At 43.0% G+C, this 15,484-nt stretch overlaps 1 protein-coding gene across 6 annotated transcripts in view; it reads left to right on the top strand.

The window, feature by feature from the left end:
- SSBP2 (single stranded DNA binding protein 2) overlaps positions 1–15,484 on the top strand; it is a 919,192-nt gene that overhangs the window by 343,360 nt on the left and 560,348 nt on the right. For all 6 annotated transcript variants that reach the window (XM_069224652.1, XM_069224643.1, XM_069224660.1 and 3 more), the window contains exon 3: positions 7,916–7,977. In XM_069224652.1, coding sequence (XP_069080753.1) covers positions 7,916–7,977 — 62 coding nt within the window. The remainder of the gene's footprint in view (positions 1–7,915; positions 7,978–15,484) is intronic.

Raw genomic sequence — 15,484 nt, 5'->3', positions numbered from 1 at the left:
TTTCGACCGCGGAGCGGCCATATGGCGGTTCCCGCGAGGCGGGCGGCGGTGGCCCATAGTAATTTGTTTTATAGGTCCTCACAGTGAAATATTGCTAAACTCGTTTTTCACTGTTGCAAGACATGTCCCTCCCATAGGTTAGCATGGGGGCTACCTTTAAATCTGATTAAAGTGTAGATTCCCTTTGGGAGCGGATGGACATGTGGAGTTTGGGGTCTCTGAGCTCACAACTTAAAAATACATCTTTTAGTAAAGTTGATTTTAAGATTGTGTGTTTGAAAAGGCCACTTTTAGAAAGTGAGCATTTTCTTGCTTATACCATTTCTGTGACTCTGTCTGTTTGTTGATTCCCTGTCTAGGTCAGTTTGACAGTTGGGCTGGTTGTACCTCACAATAGAAAGTGAGACAAAGGGAGCTGGGGTGTAGTCTGCATTTCCTGATGAGCCATCTGTGCTAGGAGGGAGGGGAGGAGTGGTCACTCACAACTGAAAGGGCTGTGCCTTTCCTCACACAATGCAGTCTCCAAACCCCTGGTGAGTGTCTGGGGCCTGGCCTAGGCAAGGCAGGATTTCACATACAAGAGAGACTTTGCTTTGAAGTAGGCCTACTTCAAAGGAGAAATTGGGTAAAAGAAGGACACCCAAAACCACAGACTTTAGAACAATTCTGGAAACCAAGAGGAACCTCTGCCTGGAGAAGAGCTGAAGAGCTGATGAAGAAGAGCTGCCCTGCCTGAGACTGTGCTTTGTGGAGCTATCCTGCAGTTGCTGCTTCTGCCAGAGTAAGAGAGCAAAGACTGGACTTTGTGTGCCTTCCATCTTATGAAGATCTCCAAGGGCTTGATTTAGAGCGTGCCTCCTGTTGTTTGAAGTCTCAGGGACAGCAAAGACTTCTCTCTGCCATCACCTGGAGTCTTTGGAGAGACTCCTACTCTTCCCTGTGGTGCCCATCCAGTTCCTGGGACCCTGAAAGGAGAAGCTGGCAGCTCAAGTGGAAGAAATCCATGCACAGAACGCCGTGTGGGGAAAAGATCGACACAACTCCGATCTCCGGCTAAAAAATCTGCGTGCTTCTGGCTTCGCGACTAAAAATCGACGCTCGCCTGCAAAGGTGACTGAAGAATCGACGTACGGAGCTGGATAAACAACGCGGAGCATCGCTGACGAATGCTGGGAAATCGAAACCCGCGCTGTGTGGTTTTTGGATGATCGTGCGGCTGGATTTCCGATGCAAGTACCGCTGGGCGTGTAAAAACTATGCAAGGCCTGCATGGACCTGAGAGTGTTGACCGGATCGATGCATTGCTCTCCTGTGGAGAGAAGAAACTACGTGCCCTGACGAAAGGAGAAAAATCGACGCATCACAAGCTTTTTCTGATGCACACTCGCCCGTGCGGGGTTATTTTTGATGGACCCAAGGTACATTTTCACGATAACCGTGTTAGTGTGTGTTTAAAACTACATGAAGACTCTTTTTTTTGCTTTTTAATTGATAACTTGACTTGTGTATTGTGGATTTTTGTCATTTTGGTCTTATTTTGTTTAGATAAATACCTTCTATTTTTCTAAACCTGTGTTGTCATTTTGTAGTGTTTTCATTAAGTTACTGTGTGTGTTAGTACAAATACTTTACACCTTGCACTCTGAAGCTAAGCCTACTGCTCGTGCCAAGCTACTAAGGGGGTAAGCAGGGGTTAGCTGAGGGTGATTCTCTTTTACCCTCACTAGAGTGAGGGTCCTTGCTTGAACAGTGAGTAACCTGAAAGACCCCATTTCTAACACTGAACATTTAATTATATGATCTATAAATTAGTCACGAAAGGCAGTCAAGATGGTATGATGTCCTGGGAATGTGTGTTTTTTTTTTTTTTTTTTTTTTTCCTGATCCTTTTGTGAGTGTTCAAGACTTTTTGCTAGCTTTCGTTTGCCTTGTGTATGTAGGTAATCTGCAGGTTTCAGTCTCTCGTCCCAAAGTCTCAACATCTTTTTTTCACTGCATAGGAAAAAATGGAAATAGAGATTTCTGTTAAAAAAAATTCAAAACAAAATCAGCGTGGTACTGATAACTAATTCAATGTGAAATATACCCGTTATAAGGTATTGTCTACCTTAGTTGAGAATTTCTCACTATTCACAAGCTTCTGACTGATATGGTAACTCTTTGCTTGCCAGTTCACAGCCACTGCACGTTTCTCCCTTATTCACCCCTATGATTTTCCAGTGTTTTCCACGCGTTTTGTATGGAATGGTACTGACAGTTGAGTTTTTTTTTTGTTTTTTTTTCTTCTGTTTTTTTGTTTTTTTTTGTTTCTTTTTTTCTTTTTTTATGCCATTCTCATTGTGGTATTTTTTCGTGGTACTTTTTCCCCACTTGCTGTTCGTTACACCTTTGTGATAAGCCTTTGTGTGTTATTTACTTTGCTTTTACAATTCTATGTATTAAGTCAACTTTTTCTCCCTTTTCATTTTTCTGTTCTGTTTCAGTATTCCCTCAGGCACTATTTTTTGGTCCTGATGATGGTCCTTTGCACATGGCCCATAAAGGACCCAAACATTGATGAATAATTGTACCTTAACTCGTTTATTGTTAAATGGTTCTTTGTTTTGTACATTATTAAGTTGGCATAAAAATACTGCATTATTCTGTGTTTCTTCCTTTTGTCTAAGACAAATAATTGATGAACAACTGCACCTCAAGTTGATGATTGGTTTCTTGTATAAGACGTGTGCTTTACCATTTCAAGACAGAAAAACTAAAAAAATGTTTACTTATTATTTGAGACAAACCATTGCATCGTGCAAAATATACTACTCTGCAAGAGGTCTTGCTTCCCACCTGAGTAGAAGCATAATCACATATTAGTGGAATGATTTGATTCCCTGTTTTGTGACAGCTCTCAAGCACCGCTGAGAGGTGCCCCCACCATAATTGTTGTTCTTTCATTTAACTTTTGTTTTTGTATTTTATCCTCAATTGCTATATGCATAATTCATTATATTTTTTACATTTTCACATAGATTTCATTGTATCTCTGTTTGTATTGGGAAATGTAATTGGTTTGGTAAGGGATCTCTGTTTTTGATAAAATGCAACTGGTTATGAGCATATCTTGAGAACATAAACACACCATGTCTGGACTCCCAGGAAAGGGAATTGTTAAAGGGGCCATTGACTATGGATGAGGTGACCAGATGGTGTGCAGCAAAACACCAGGCACAGTTAAGTTTCTAAATTAGCTTTATTTCATATACAGAACAGTCCATGCCTTTAGACTCCTCAGACTGTATGAAGCCTCCAAACAACTGGGTTCCCTGCCAGATTCGCTGCATGAGGCTCTTGTAGTGATCCTACCAAAACCGAGCGAGACACCCTAGATGGAAGATCCTGCAACCCCCTTAGTAGTGTTGGACCTAGATTTTAATCTCTTGGATAAGGTACTTGCAAACAGATTCCTTACTGTGGTGACTGCAATAGTATTCAGACCAGAAAGGCTTTGAGCATGTTCCTTAACATGCGCTGTATGTCCAGCTTGAATAGACAATGCCTGATTAAACGATTTTAGGCGCATGGCTCTTTCTCTTGACACAATGAAGACCTTTGACACCCTTGGGTGGCCTTATCTGATGCCAGTCCCAGAATTGTTGGGGATAGGTTCTTGTTTCAGGAAATGACTACATTTATGGCAGCTGTGACAAGGGTGCAGACAGGCTAGTGATAGTTGTATAATTCTCAATAGGCAAAGCACTAGACAGGGTTGCCCTTTATCGCCCCTCATTTTGCAATTGCCTTGGAGCCACTGTCGTGCCTGTTACGCAGCAGAGTAGCAGATCGGTAGCAGATTATTGCACTGTACACAGATGATGAATTTATCTATCTGCAAGAGGGCCAAGATACTGTCCCAAAGGTGATGAATATTCTACATGATTTTGGGGACAACTCGTAGTTAATGATCAACTGGAAGAAATCATTCTTGTTCCCCCAGGGCCGCTATAAAAACTAGGAATGTTCTGCTCAACCCCTTCAGGCAGACAAACTGGGTCCATACTTCTTTAGCTATTTTGGCGTTGTATCATTCAGACTCTGACTAAATATAGGCGAGCCTAGGAAAAATCTCCTTAAGAAATGCGCCAGTCAGCAAAATTCTGGGTGGCCCTGCCACTGTAATCTATGGGAAGGATAACGATTCCAAAATGGTGGTTCTTCTATGATTGCTTTACTTATTCTCAGCCTTGCTGGTCACAATGCCCATGAGTTTATTTTATTTTTTGCAGATTTAGATGGGATTCTTTCAGTCATGATATAGGAACTGGTAGGAATAGAGTAGCTCTACGTATGTTGCAAACATCTTTGTCTGTGGGTGGGTTAAGAGCTCCTAACTACAAACTATATTATGCAGAGGTTCAGCTGCAGTAGGTGTCTAGATGGTTTGGTTTAGTTTAGTTTAATATATTTATAAAGCACATGGCTACCCGAAGGCCTCCCAGTGCTGAAAGAGGACGGAGGCATCACAGTGAGAATTTATGCTGGAAAGATTAGTCTTCAGTTTACCTCAAAAAGAGAGTTCGGAATTGTCCATTCGAAGTGACGGGGAGGGAATTCCATACATTTGCTGCTTTGAATGTGAAGGACCTACCTCCCCATCTTGTTTTTTTTTTTTTTTTTAACATGTCAGATGTTAATTAGAGCAGCAGTTGATGATCTAAGGGACCTCTTGAGGATGTAGGGTGTGATCATGTGCTTGATAAAAGAAAGGCCCCTATCATGAAGAGCTCGATATACCATACACAAAGCTTTAAAATTAATAATTTGCTGGATAGGAAGCCAATGGAGGGAGGCTAAGGCTGGTTTGGCCAATGGAGTTCTGTGGATGGCCATAACTAGCCGGCCTGCCACATTCAGCACCATCTGCAGTCTCCTTAATACACAGATGAGAGAACTCGGGAACAGCACGTTCCCATAGTCTAGGCGGAATAATATGAAGCCTTGAATAATAAGTCTTTTGGCAAGAAAGGGGAGAGATTTGAACTTTTTTCTAAGCATTCTTAGAAGATTGAAGCAAGAATCCGCAATTTTTTTGCATGCTGTTCCATCGATAGACTGGAGTCCAGCCATACTCCTAGGCTTTTTATGGTTTCCTTTGGGGGGAAGAAGACTTTTCAATTCTTCTGGAATTGAGATGGGCGAGTTAAGTAGGGAAATATTTCCAACCAACATTACTTCCGTTTTTTCATCATTTAGCTTGAGCTTACTATCTGACATGCAGTTAGCGATGTCTGTAAGGCAGGAGGATAGCGCTTCTTGATCAGAGTTTACATTGGTGCTAAAAGAATAGACCACCTGGGTATCATCAGCATAAGATACCAGAGAGAGACCATAGGGTTCCACAATTTTAGCCAAGGGAGACATATAGATCTTAAAAAAGAGTGGTGCTTAGAGAGGATCCCTGAGGAATCTCACAGCTAAAGGAATGGATATCAGAAAAAAAAGACCTATCCAAAACCTGAAACGACCTACCTTTTAAGAAGGAAGAAAGCCAGTTAAAAATAGTACCTTCGAATCCCACTTGAGTAATTCTTTGAAGAAGCTGCACTTAAGTCTAATAAAATAATTGCTGCATAGCCACCAGTAGTTAGTCGTCGTTGAAAGGGCGGCTTCCGTACTAATTTAAGGTCTGAAACCCAGTGGAATGTGTAGGAGCTTATGTTCTTCTAAGAAGCCAGAAATTTGTTTAACATGATTTTCAGCTTTTTTAGATGCTATAGAAAGAAGAGATAGGTCTATAATTGCTTAGTAGAGATGCATCCAGCTTAGGTTTTTTCAGTGGAGGTTTAATAATAGCGTGTTTCCAAATTTGGGGTAGACTCCCAACTATAAAAGAATTGTTGAAAATATTAGTTAAAATCAGTCTAGGAGATCTAAACATTGAACTAAAACGGCTGGAGGAGCAGGATCCAAAGGAGATCCTGATTTTATTCTTAAATAATTTCCAAGTAGATCTCCTGTCATCGGTTGGATGACTGACAGAGAGGGTCTGGAGTGATGGTGTTCAGTCTGAGATAACTTTTTAGGCTCTTTAGGTGAGTCATTAGAAAAGGGTGACTGGATCTCAGAAATTTTATTACGAAAAAAGCAAGCTAAATTATTGCTGTTTTCTTTGGAAGCTTCTATACGACTGGAGGCAACAGGTTCCTGAGTCATTTCCTTAAATATAGAGCAGATCTCCTTAGGAAAATTAGAGGATTGTTTTATTCTAGAAGCATAATAACCTTCCTGCACAGATTTTACAATGGCTGATGTCAGAGGAAATAGGGATGGGGACAGCAGAGATTAGGGCATATATCCAAATACTGTAGAAGAAAGTAAATATTATCCAAACATCAGATGCACTCGTATGCACCAGATATGTTCTCTAGTCTTCCCCTCTCTTTTGCTCACCTAGTACCATGCATGATAAACGCTCATGGGTGGGGACTGGAGTGCTTACATTGGCTTACCATTTTATGCAAGGGACCCCTCCACATTTCAGGAGCTCTCGGATTGACTGGGACAGTGTATCACCTACAGGGCACTGACGCACATTCTTGATGAAATATGGGGTCCAGATGAGGTGGAGCCTCCTGCGACTCTGGTCCTTCAGTTACTACTTGCAAATAGACATGCTTGAAATCCAGTAACCGGTCTATATATGGCTCATTGCTCACACTGCACTTTACCCTAATATTGTCTTTAAAGTTTGGTGGGGAACAAAATCTATGGCTGAAAATAGTGCATAGGAATCGGACCCATGCGTAGGAGTGTGTACATGGAATCAACAGCAAAGCCTTCCTGAAGTATACCCAGTTCATTTACTTAAATCAGACCTATCTTACTCCTCAGTGAATAGCCCACGTATACGAGGAAGCGGACGCCAGATCCCTCTGCTGCCAACGACTATAGGCAAGATTTTTTCATTTGTTATGGCAATGTCTCATCATACAGCTGTTTTGGACCGAGGCACTTATGCTGGTAGAATTGACAGAGAAAAAATAACCTTTTGGACCTGAGCCATGCCCACTAATGCCCAGATCGAAGCTCTAAATACCGCACAAGATTCATTGATCCTGCCCTGGTATTAGTAAAACAACTTGGCGTGGAAGTTCCCCAGAGGCCCCCAAACAGAATTTCTGGTTAAAAGATTTGCTGTGGGCTGATACTGAAGATGACCGTCTTGATGCCCTGTTGGGGCATGGGTGAGGATTGGCAGGCAGATACGCAATGGGACATGTTTGTACTGACAGACGCCGAATCAAATACATGCCCCTCTTGAACGTAGGCTGAAAGCCACCAAACACAACTAATAGACAAAACAGAAGTGGGAATTGTACTGGAATGTCTTGCTGGAAGGACCCATTGATTATGATCAGTTTAGAGGCTTTATCTGAAAACACGGTTCACTTACATACGATGCCGTAAGAGCTGTTTCTAACCTGTATTGAGTTCTGCTTTTGACAGGATAGCAAACGAAGTGGGGACTGGGACTGTTGGGGAAGATGCACATCAGATATACTTTGTCAATGGGAACCGTGACAGATTACAGCCTAATGCTATATACAAGTATGTGTTTTCTAAAGTGGGATTGCTTTACCTGCTCAAGCCGAAACTAGGGACAACCCGGGCTTGGTGTCCTGTCCTCCCACTACATTATGTGTTGTCTATTCTATTAAAAAAAGAAAAGAAGCACATTGTTACTGCCTTAAAGATGCTTAAAAATTGATGAAGTTTACCATATAATGCCAATTTTACTTTTGCGAAATTGCATTTTATGGAAACTGAATAAAGAGCTATTAAAACAATGACCGAACAATTGCATGTTGCTTGTGTTTTGTAGATTTTGGTAAAGAGAGGTTTTTGAGTATCTTCTGTTTCTTCACTGTAGATAAGATGGGAAAAAAACATTACACTGGGTGAGCCTCCTGGATTTTTACATTCTTGGTGGTGGTAAGTACTTTAATTTATTTTTTTTCATACTCCAGTGAATTGCCGCTGTTATTACAGGAGAACGTGGATAATGTGCATCAGTTTCTTCTGTAAGTAATGTTGCAATGCTTTCTTGCCGTTTGTCCAACTATATACTTTTTATCATCATTTTGGATGTCAATTTATTCAGTCACCTTGCATGTTAAGATGACCTGTGTTTTTCAGCAAAATACTTCAACAAAAAGCTATGACTGTTTTATTTTATTTTTTCCAAACATCATTTTCATGTCTTGTTGCATGGTTCTCTTTGGTGCTTATAGATGGAGAATACTTGCCTTCAGAGATGTCTTAAAGGCATGGACAAAGTGGGTAATTGCCGAGGGTGGCTGCCTTCCAAGGGACCCCCTAGGAAAATGAGTTCTCTCGCTTTGATCTCTATTATGTTTCTCTCTTAACCTCTCTTCCTTCTCTACCTCTGACTCGGTCTCTCTAACCCGTGTCATCTTGAGGATTTTTGGGGTCCTGGGTAAGACACATTTCAACTGTTTTGGCGACCCTGTTAAAGTTTAACATGTACTTTAGTGTTGTTATGCATTATTTGGCCTTGAGTCAGCAGAAAATGGGTAGTAAACAGATGCTTGTTTGTGTTCCTTACGAGGCCCCCAAACGATATCGTGCTCAGCCCCTCTTCCCCCAAGATGTCTTACCCAGGGTTCCCCAAATCCTTGAGATGACATGGCGTCATTCAGTCAGTAGGAGTTCGAACGTATTTGTTTATTGTGACTATTACCTCATCATAGCTTCGAGTGCAAAAAGGTGGATGCCAAAGTTTAGGTGCTGTTCAGGATTAACTCCGTAACCTTGTTTCTAGAGGTGACATTGTACATGACAACAAATGTCTCCTCATTATAGATAGTTTTGCTATTAGAGGAGACAGCTTATGCTGAAGGCTAGAATAATGGCACATGTGACCAGTGCGGACGAGGGACCATGTAGCAAGGAACAGGTTAAAATTAGAAAGGAGATGGACAGGTGGAGCCGAGATATGACAAAAGGGGTAAGTTGAAAGTGGAGAAGATATTGAGATAATTTGTGTTTATTGTAGCTATTGTTATCTTCCAATGTATTTAACATAATTACTACTCTATACATACATCAAATGATTTATATCACTCAAAGAAAAAGTTTAAAAGTAAGAAATTATCAGTTCGATGGCATCTGTCGCTGTAGATACGCATGTTTTGCATAGCTCGCCATCTGGTGTTGGGCCGGAGTGTTACAAGTTGTTTTTCTTCGAAGAAGTCTTTCGAGTCACGGGACCGAGTGACTCCTCCTTTTGTCTCCATTGCGCATGGGCGTCGACTCCATCTTCGATTGTTTTTTTTCCACCATCGGGTTCGGACGTGTTCCTGTCGCTCCGAGTTTCGGAACGGAAAGATAGCTAATTTCGGAAGATTTTCGTCGGTATTGTTGCGTTCGGGGTCGGCGTAGTTAGATTCAACACCGCGTCTAAGATCGAAGAGCTCCGGTGCCCTTCGGGGTAATTTTTTCGATCCCCCGTTGGGGCCTGGTCGGCCCGACCGCGTGCAGAAGAACGCCGATAGAACGGACCCCGTTCCGTTTCTGTCCCAAATGCCACAATAAATACCCCTATACAGACCAACACTTGGTCTGCAACCTGTGCCTGTCACCTGAGCACAGTGAAGACACCTGCGAGGCCTGTCGTGCGTTCCGGTCCCAAAAAACTCTCCGAGACCGTCGAGCCAGAAGACTTCAGATGGCGTCCGCGCCGACAGCCCACCGGGAGTTCGAGGAACAAGAAGAGGAGGGAACCTTTTCGATCCAAGAATCGGACTCCGAAGGATTCGACGATACACAAACCGTGAGTAGGACGTCGAAAACCACTCAAAAGAAGATTTACAAGGCCCAGGGGACGCCACTGCCACCAGGCCATGGCTCGACCCATAAATTCGGTGACCGACCGTCGGCACCGAAAAAGGCCCAAACAGTGCCGAGATCGTCCGACTCCGGTCGAGACACCGGCGCGCAGCCTTCTCAGGACCGAGAAAGTGCTGGAGACAAGCATCGACACCGAGATACCGGTGTAGACACGGCTCGACGCCGAGACAGCGGCACCGAAGAAGATCGACGCGAGAGGTTTCGGCCCCGAAAAAGAAAAAAGTCACCTCGGAGCCGAAAAAAGATGCAGACAGGGTTTCGGTGCCAAAACAAACTGCAACCGACCCAGTTTCAGGCTCTTATACAGAAGAGCACTCGCTAACCTCCCAAATGCAAAAGCATAGGTTTGAGGAAGAACTACACTCAACGAATGTAGACCATACGCAAAAGCGTATTTTCATACAGCAGGGGACAGGAAAAATAAGCACCCTTCCCCCTATTAGAAGAAAGAGAAGATTGGAGTTCCAAACTGAACAAACACCACAAACAAAAGTGGTGAAAAAAGTTACCCCACCACCCTCTCCTCCACCTGTGATTAACGTCTCACCAGCACAAACTCCATCACATTCCCCAGCTTACACCACCATGAGCCAGGGTGACCAAGATCAAGACGCATGGGACTTATACGACGCCCCAGTGTCAGATAACAGTCCGGAGGCATACCCTACGAAGCCATCTCCACCAGAGGACAGCACTGCGTATTCTCAAGTGGTGGCTAGAGCAGCACAATTTCACAATGTAAGCCTCCACTCAGAACAGGTCGAGGATGACTTTTTATTCAACACACTCTCCTCCACCCACAGCTCCTACCAAAGCCTGCCTATGCTCCCTGGTATGCTCCGGCACGCAAAAGAAATCTTTAAGGAGCCGGTCAAAAGTAGGGCAATCACACCAAGAGTGGAAAAGAAGTATAAGGCGCCTCCTACAGACCCGGCTTTCATCACTACACAGCTGCCACCAGACTCTGTCGTTGTAGGAGCAGCTAGGAAAAGGGCCAACTCCCACACATCTGGAGATGCACCACCCCCAGATAAAGAAAGCCGCAAGTTCGATGCAGCTGGTAAAAGAGTTGCAGCACAAGCTGCAAACCAGTGGCGCATCGCTAACTCCCAGGCACTACTTGCGCGCTATGACAGAGCCCATTGGGATGAGATGCAACATCTCATTGACCATCTGCCCAAGGACCTACAAAATAGGGCAAAACAAGTGGTTGAGGAGGGACAGACCATTTCCAACAACCAAATCCGCTCCTCCATGGACGCTGCAGATACAGCTGCACGGACAATTAATACATCTGTAACTATCAGAAGGCATGCATGGCTCCGAACGTCTGGATTTAAACCAGAGATTCAGCAAGCAGTTCTCAATATGCCTTTTAACGAAAAAGAACTGTTCGGTCCAGAAGTGGACACAGCGATTGAGAAACTCAAAAAAGACACGGACACTGCTAAAGCCATGGGCGCACTCTACTCCCCGCACAGCAGAGGGAATTACAGCACATTCCGTAAAACACCCTTTAGAGGGGGGTTTCGGGGTCAGAGCACACAAGCCAGCACCTCACAGGCAACACCGTCCAGTTACCAGGGACAGTACAGAGGAGGTTTTCGGGGACAATATAGAGGAGGGCAATTCCCTAGGAATAGAGGAAAATTTCAAAGCCCCAAAACCCCTACTACTAAGCAGTGACTCACATGTCACTCACCCCCTCCACACAACACCAGTGGGGGGAAGAATAAGTCATTATTACAAAGCATGGGAGGAAATCACTACAGACACTTGGGTTCTAGCAATTATCCAACATGGTTATTGCATAGAATTTCTACAATTCCCTCCAAACATACCACCAAAAGCACAAAATTTGACAAAACATCATTCCAATCTCCTGGAGATAGAAGTGCAGGCACTATTGCAAAAGAATGCAATCGAATTAGTGCCAAACACACAAATAAACACAGGAGTTTACTCACTGTACTTTCTGATACCAAAGAAGGACAAAACGCTGAGACCAATCCTAGACCTCAGAATAGTGAACACATTCATCAAATCAGACCACTTTCACATGGTCACACTACAAGAAGTATTGCCATTGCTAAAACTACACGACTACATGTCAACTTTAGACCTCAAGGATGCGTATTTCCATATACCAATACACCCATCGCACAGGAAATATCTAAGGTTTGTATTCAAAGGAATACATTACCAATTCAAGGTACTGCCTTTCGGATTAACAACCGCACCAAGAGTCTTTACCAAATGTCTAGCGGTAGTCGCTGCACACATCAGAAGGCAGCAAATACATGTGTTCCCATATCTAGACGACTGGCTAATCAAGGCCCATTCGTTAATAGAGTGCTCAAATCACACAAATCAGATCATACAAACCCTCTTCAAACTAGGGTTCACCGTCAACTTCACGAAATCCAACATTCTGCCGTGCAAGGTACAACAATACCTAGGAGCCATAATAGACACAACAAAAGGAGTAGCCACTCCAAGTCCCCAAAGAATTAAAAATTTCAACACCATCATACAGCGCATGTATCCAACACAAAAGATACAAGCAAAGATGATATTACAGCTCCTAGGCATGATGTCTTCATGCATAGCCATTGTCCGAAACGCAAGACTGCACATGAGGCCCTTACAACAGTGCCTAGCATCACAGTGGTCTCAAGCACAGGGTCATCTTCTAGATCTGGTGTTAATAGACCGCCAAACTTACCTCTCGCTTCTGTGGTGGAACAACATAAATTTAAACAAAGGGCGGCCTTTCCAAGACCCAGTGCCACAATACGTAATAACAACAGATGCTTCCATGACAGGGTGGGGAGCACACCTCGATCAACACAGCATACAAGGACAATGGAACGTACATCAAACAAAACTGCATATAAATCACCTAGAACTTCTAGCAGTTTTTCAAGCACTAAAAGCTTTTCAACCAATAATAGTTCACAAATACATTCTCGTCAAGACAGACAACATGACAACAATGTATTATCTAAACAAGCAAGGGGGGACACACTCCACGCAGTTAAGCCTGCTAGCACAAAAAAATTGGCGTTGGGCAATTCACAACCAAATTCGCCTAATAGCACAATTTATACCAGGGATCCAAAATCAACTCGCAGACAACCTCTCTCGAGATCACCAACAGGTCCACGAATGGGAAATTCACCCCCAAATTCTGAACACCTATTTCAAACTCTGGGGAACACCTCAAATAGACTTGTTTGCGACGAAGGAGAACGCAAAATGCCAAAACTTCGCATCCAGATACCCACACAAACAGTCCCAAGGCAATGCCCTATGGATGAACTGGTCAGGGATATTTGCTTACGCTTTTCCTCCTCTCCCTCTCCTTCCTTACCTGGTAAACAAACTCAGTCAAAACAAACTCAAACTCATATTAATAGCACCAACTTGGGCAAGGCAACCCTGGTACACAACGCTGCTAGACCTATCAGTAGTACCCTACATCAAATTGCCCAACAGGCCAGATCTGTTGACACAACACAACCAAAAGATCAGACACCCAGATCCAGCATCGCTGAATCTAGCAATCTGGCTCCTGAGATCCTAGAATTCGGGCACTTACAACTTACCCAAGAATGTATGGAAGTCATAAAGCAAGCCAGAAGGCCATCCACCAGGCACTGCTATGCAAGTAAATGGAAGAGGTTTGTTTGCTACTGCCATATTAATCAAATACAACCATTACACACAACTCCAGAACATGTAGTGGGCTACTTGCTTCACTTACAAAAATCTAACCTGGCTTTCTCTTCCATTAAAATACACCTTGCAGCAATATCTGCATACCTGCAGACTACCTATTCAACTTCCCTATATAAGATACCAGTCATTAAAGCATTCATGGAGGGCCTTAGGAGAATTATACCACCAAGAACACCACCTGTTCCTTCATGGAACCTAAATGTTGTCCTAACTAGACTTATGGGTCCACCTTCTGAACCCATGCACTCCTGCGAAATACAGTTCCTAACCTGGATGGTTGCATTTCTCATCGCCATTACTTCCCTAAGAAGAGTAAGCGAGATTCAGGTGTTTACAATACAAGAACCTTTTATACAACTACACAAGAATAAGGTCGTCCTAAGGACTAATCCTAAATTTTTGCCAAAGGTTATTTCACCGTTCCATCTAAATCAAACAGTGGAACTTCCAGTGTTCTTTCCACAGCCAGATACCGTAGCTGAAAGGGCACTACATACATTAGATGTCAAAAGAGCATTAATGTATTACATTGACAGAACAAAGAACATCAGAAAGACTAAACAACTATTTATTGCATTTCAAAAACCTCATGCAGGAAACCCAATATCAAAACAAGGTATAGCCAGATGGATAGTTAAATGCATCCAAATCTGCTACCTTAAAGCTAAACGACAGCTGCCCATTACACCAAGGGCACACTCAACCAGAAGGAAGGGTGCTACCATGGCCTTTCTAGGAAACATCCCAATGCAAGAAATATGTAAGGCAGCCACATGGTCTACGCCTCACACATTCACCAAGCACTACTGTGTAGATGTGTTATCCGCACAACAAGCCACAGTAGGTCAAGCCGTATTAAGAACATTATTTCAAACTACTTCCACTCCTGCAGGCTGAGCCACCGCTTTTGGGGAGATAACTGCTTACTAGTCTATGCAAAACATGCGTATCTACAGCGACAGATGCCATCGAACTGAAAATGTCACTTACCCAGTGTACATCTGTTCGTGGCATCAGTCGCTGTAGATTCGCATGTGCTCACCCGCCTCCCCGGGAGCCTGTAGCAGTTTGGAAGTTACCTTCAACTATTTGTATATGTATCATCTCAACCTTAAATAGGTACATACTTAGTCACTCCATTGCATGGGCACTATTACTACAATTCAACTCCTACCTCACCCTCTGCGGGGAAAAACAATCGAAGATGGAGTCGACGCCCATGCGCAATGGAGACAAAAGGAGGAGTCACTCGGTCCCGTGACTCGAAAGACTTCTTCGAAGAAAAACAACTTGTAACACTCCGGCCCAACACCAGATGGCGAGCTATGCAAAACATGCGAATCTACAGCGACTGATGCCACGAACAGATGTACACTGGGTAAGTGACATTTTCATTACTCTTTTGGGTCCCCATGGTAGATTATGTGCCCATGTCTGCCTTTTAAAAACACTGTAGCATCAACCCTTGTCACTCAGTACAACTAGACATAAAAATCCCAGTTAGTTTTGTGAAGTAATTTTATATCCGTTGCTTAAACCTTCCCAACCAGAACTTTTCAAGTTTTGTATGCTTTTTTCTCCATTTTTATAGATGAGCATCTTGTATAGTTTGTTTATATATATATATATATATATATATATATATATATATATATATATATATATATATATGTCTTTTTTAAAACAGGGTCCTCAACTCTTGCCGTCCACCCATCTGAGTTTGTCTTCAAATACTGACAACGTAATAATTGTAGCCTCTGTATCATGGCCCACATTATACATTTGTAGCAAAGTAATTAGATCTTATTAGACCTCTCGCAGTGAAGCT

Source organism: Pleurodeles waltl, chromosome 1_1, assembly GCF_031143425.1.
Source record: "Pleurodeles waltl isolate 20211129_DDA chromosome 1_1, aPleWal1.hap1.20221129, whole genome shotgun sequence".
NCBI lineage: Eukaryota > Metazoa > Chordata > Amphibia > Caudata > Salamandridae > Pleurodeles > Pleurodeles waltl.
The sequence above is the reverse complement of the archived record's forward strand: the minus strand, read 5'-3'. Positions and strand labels throughout refer to the sequence as shown.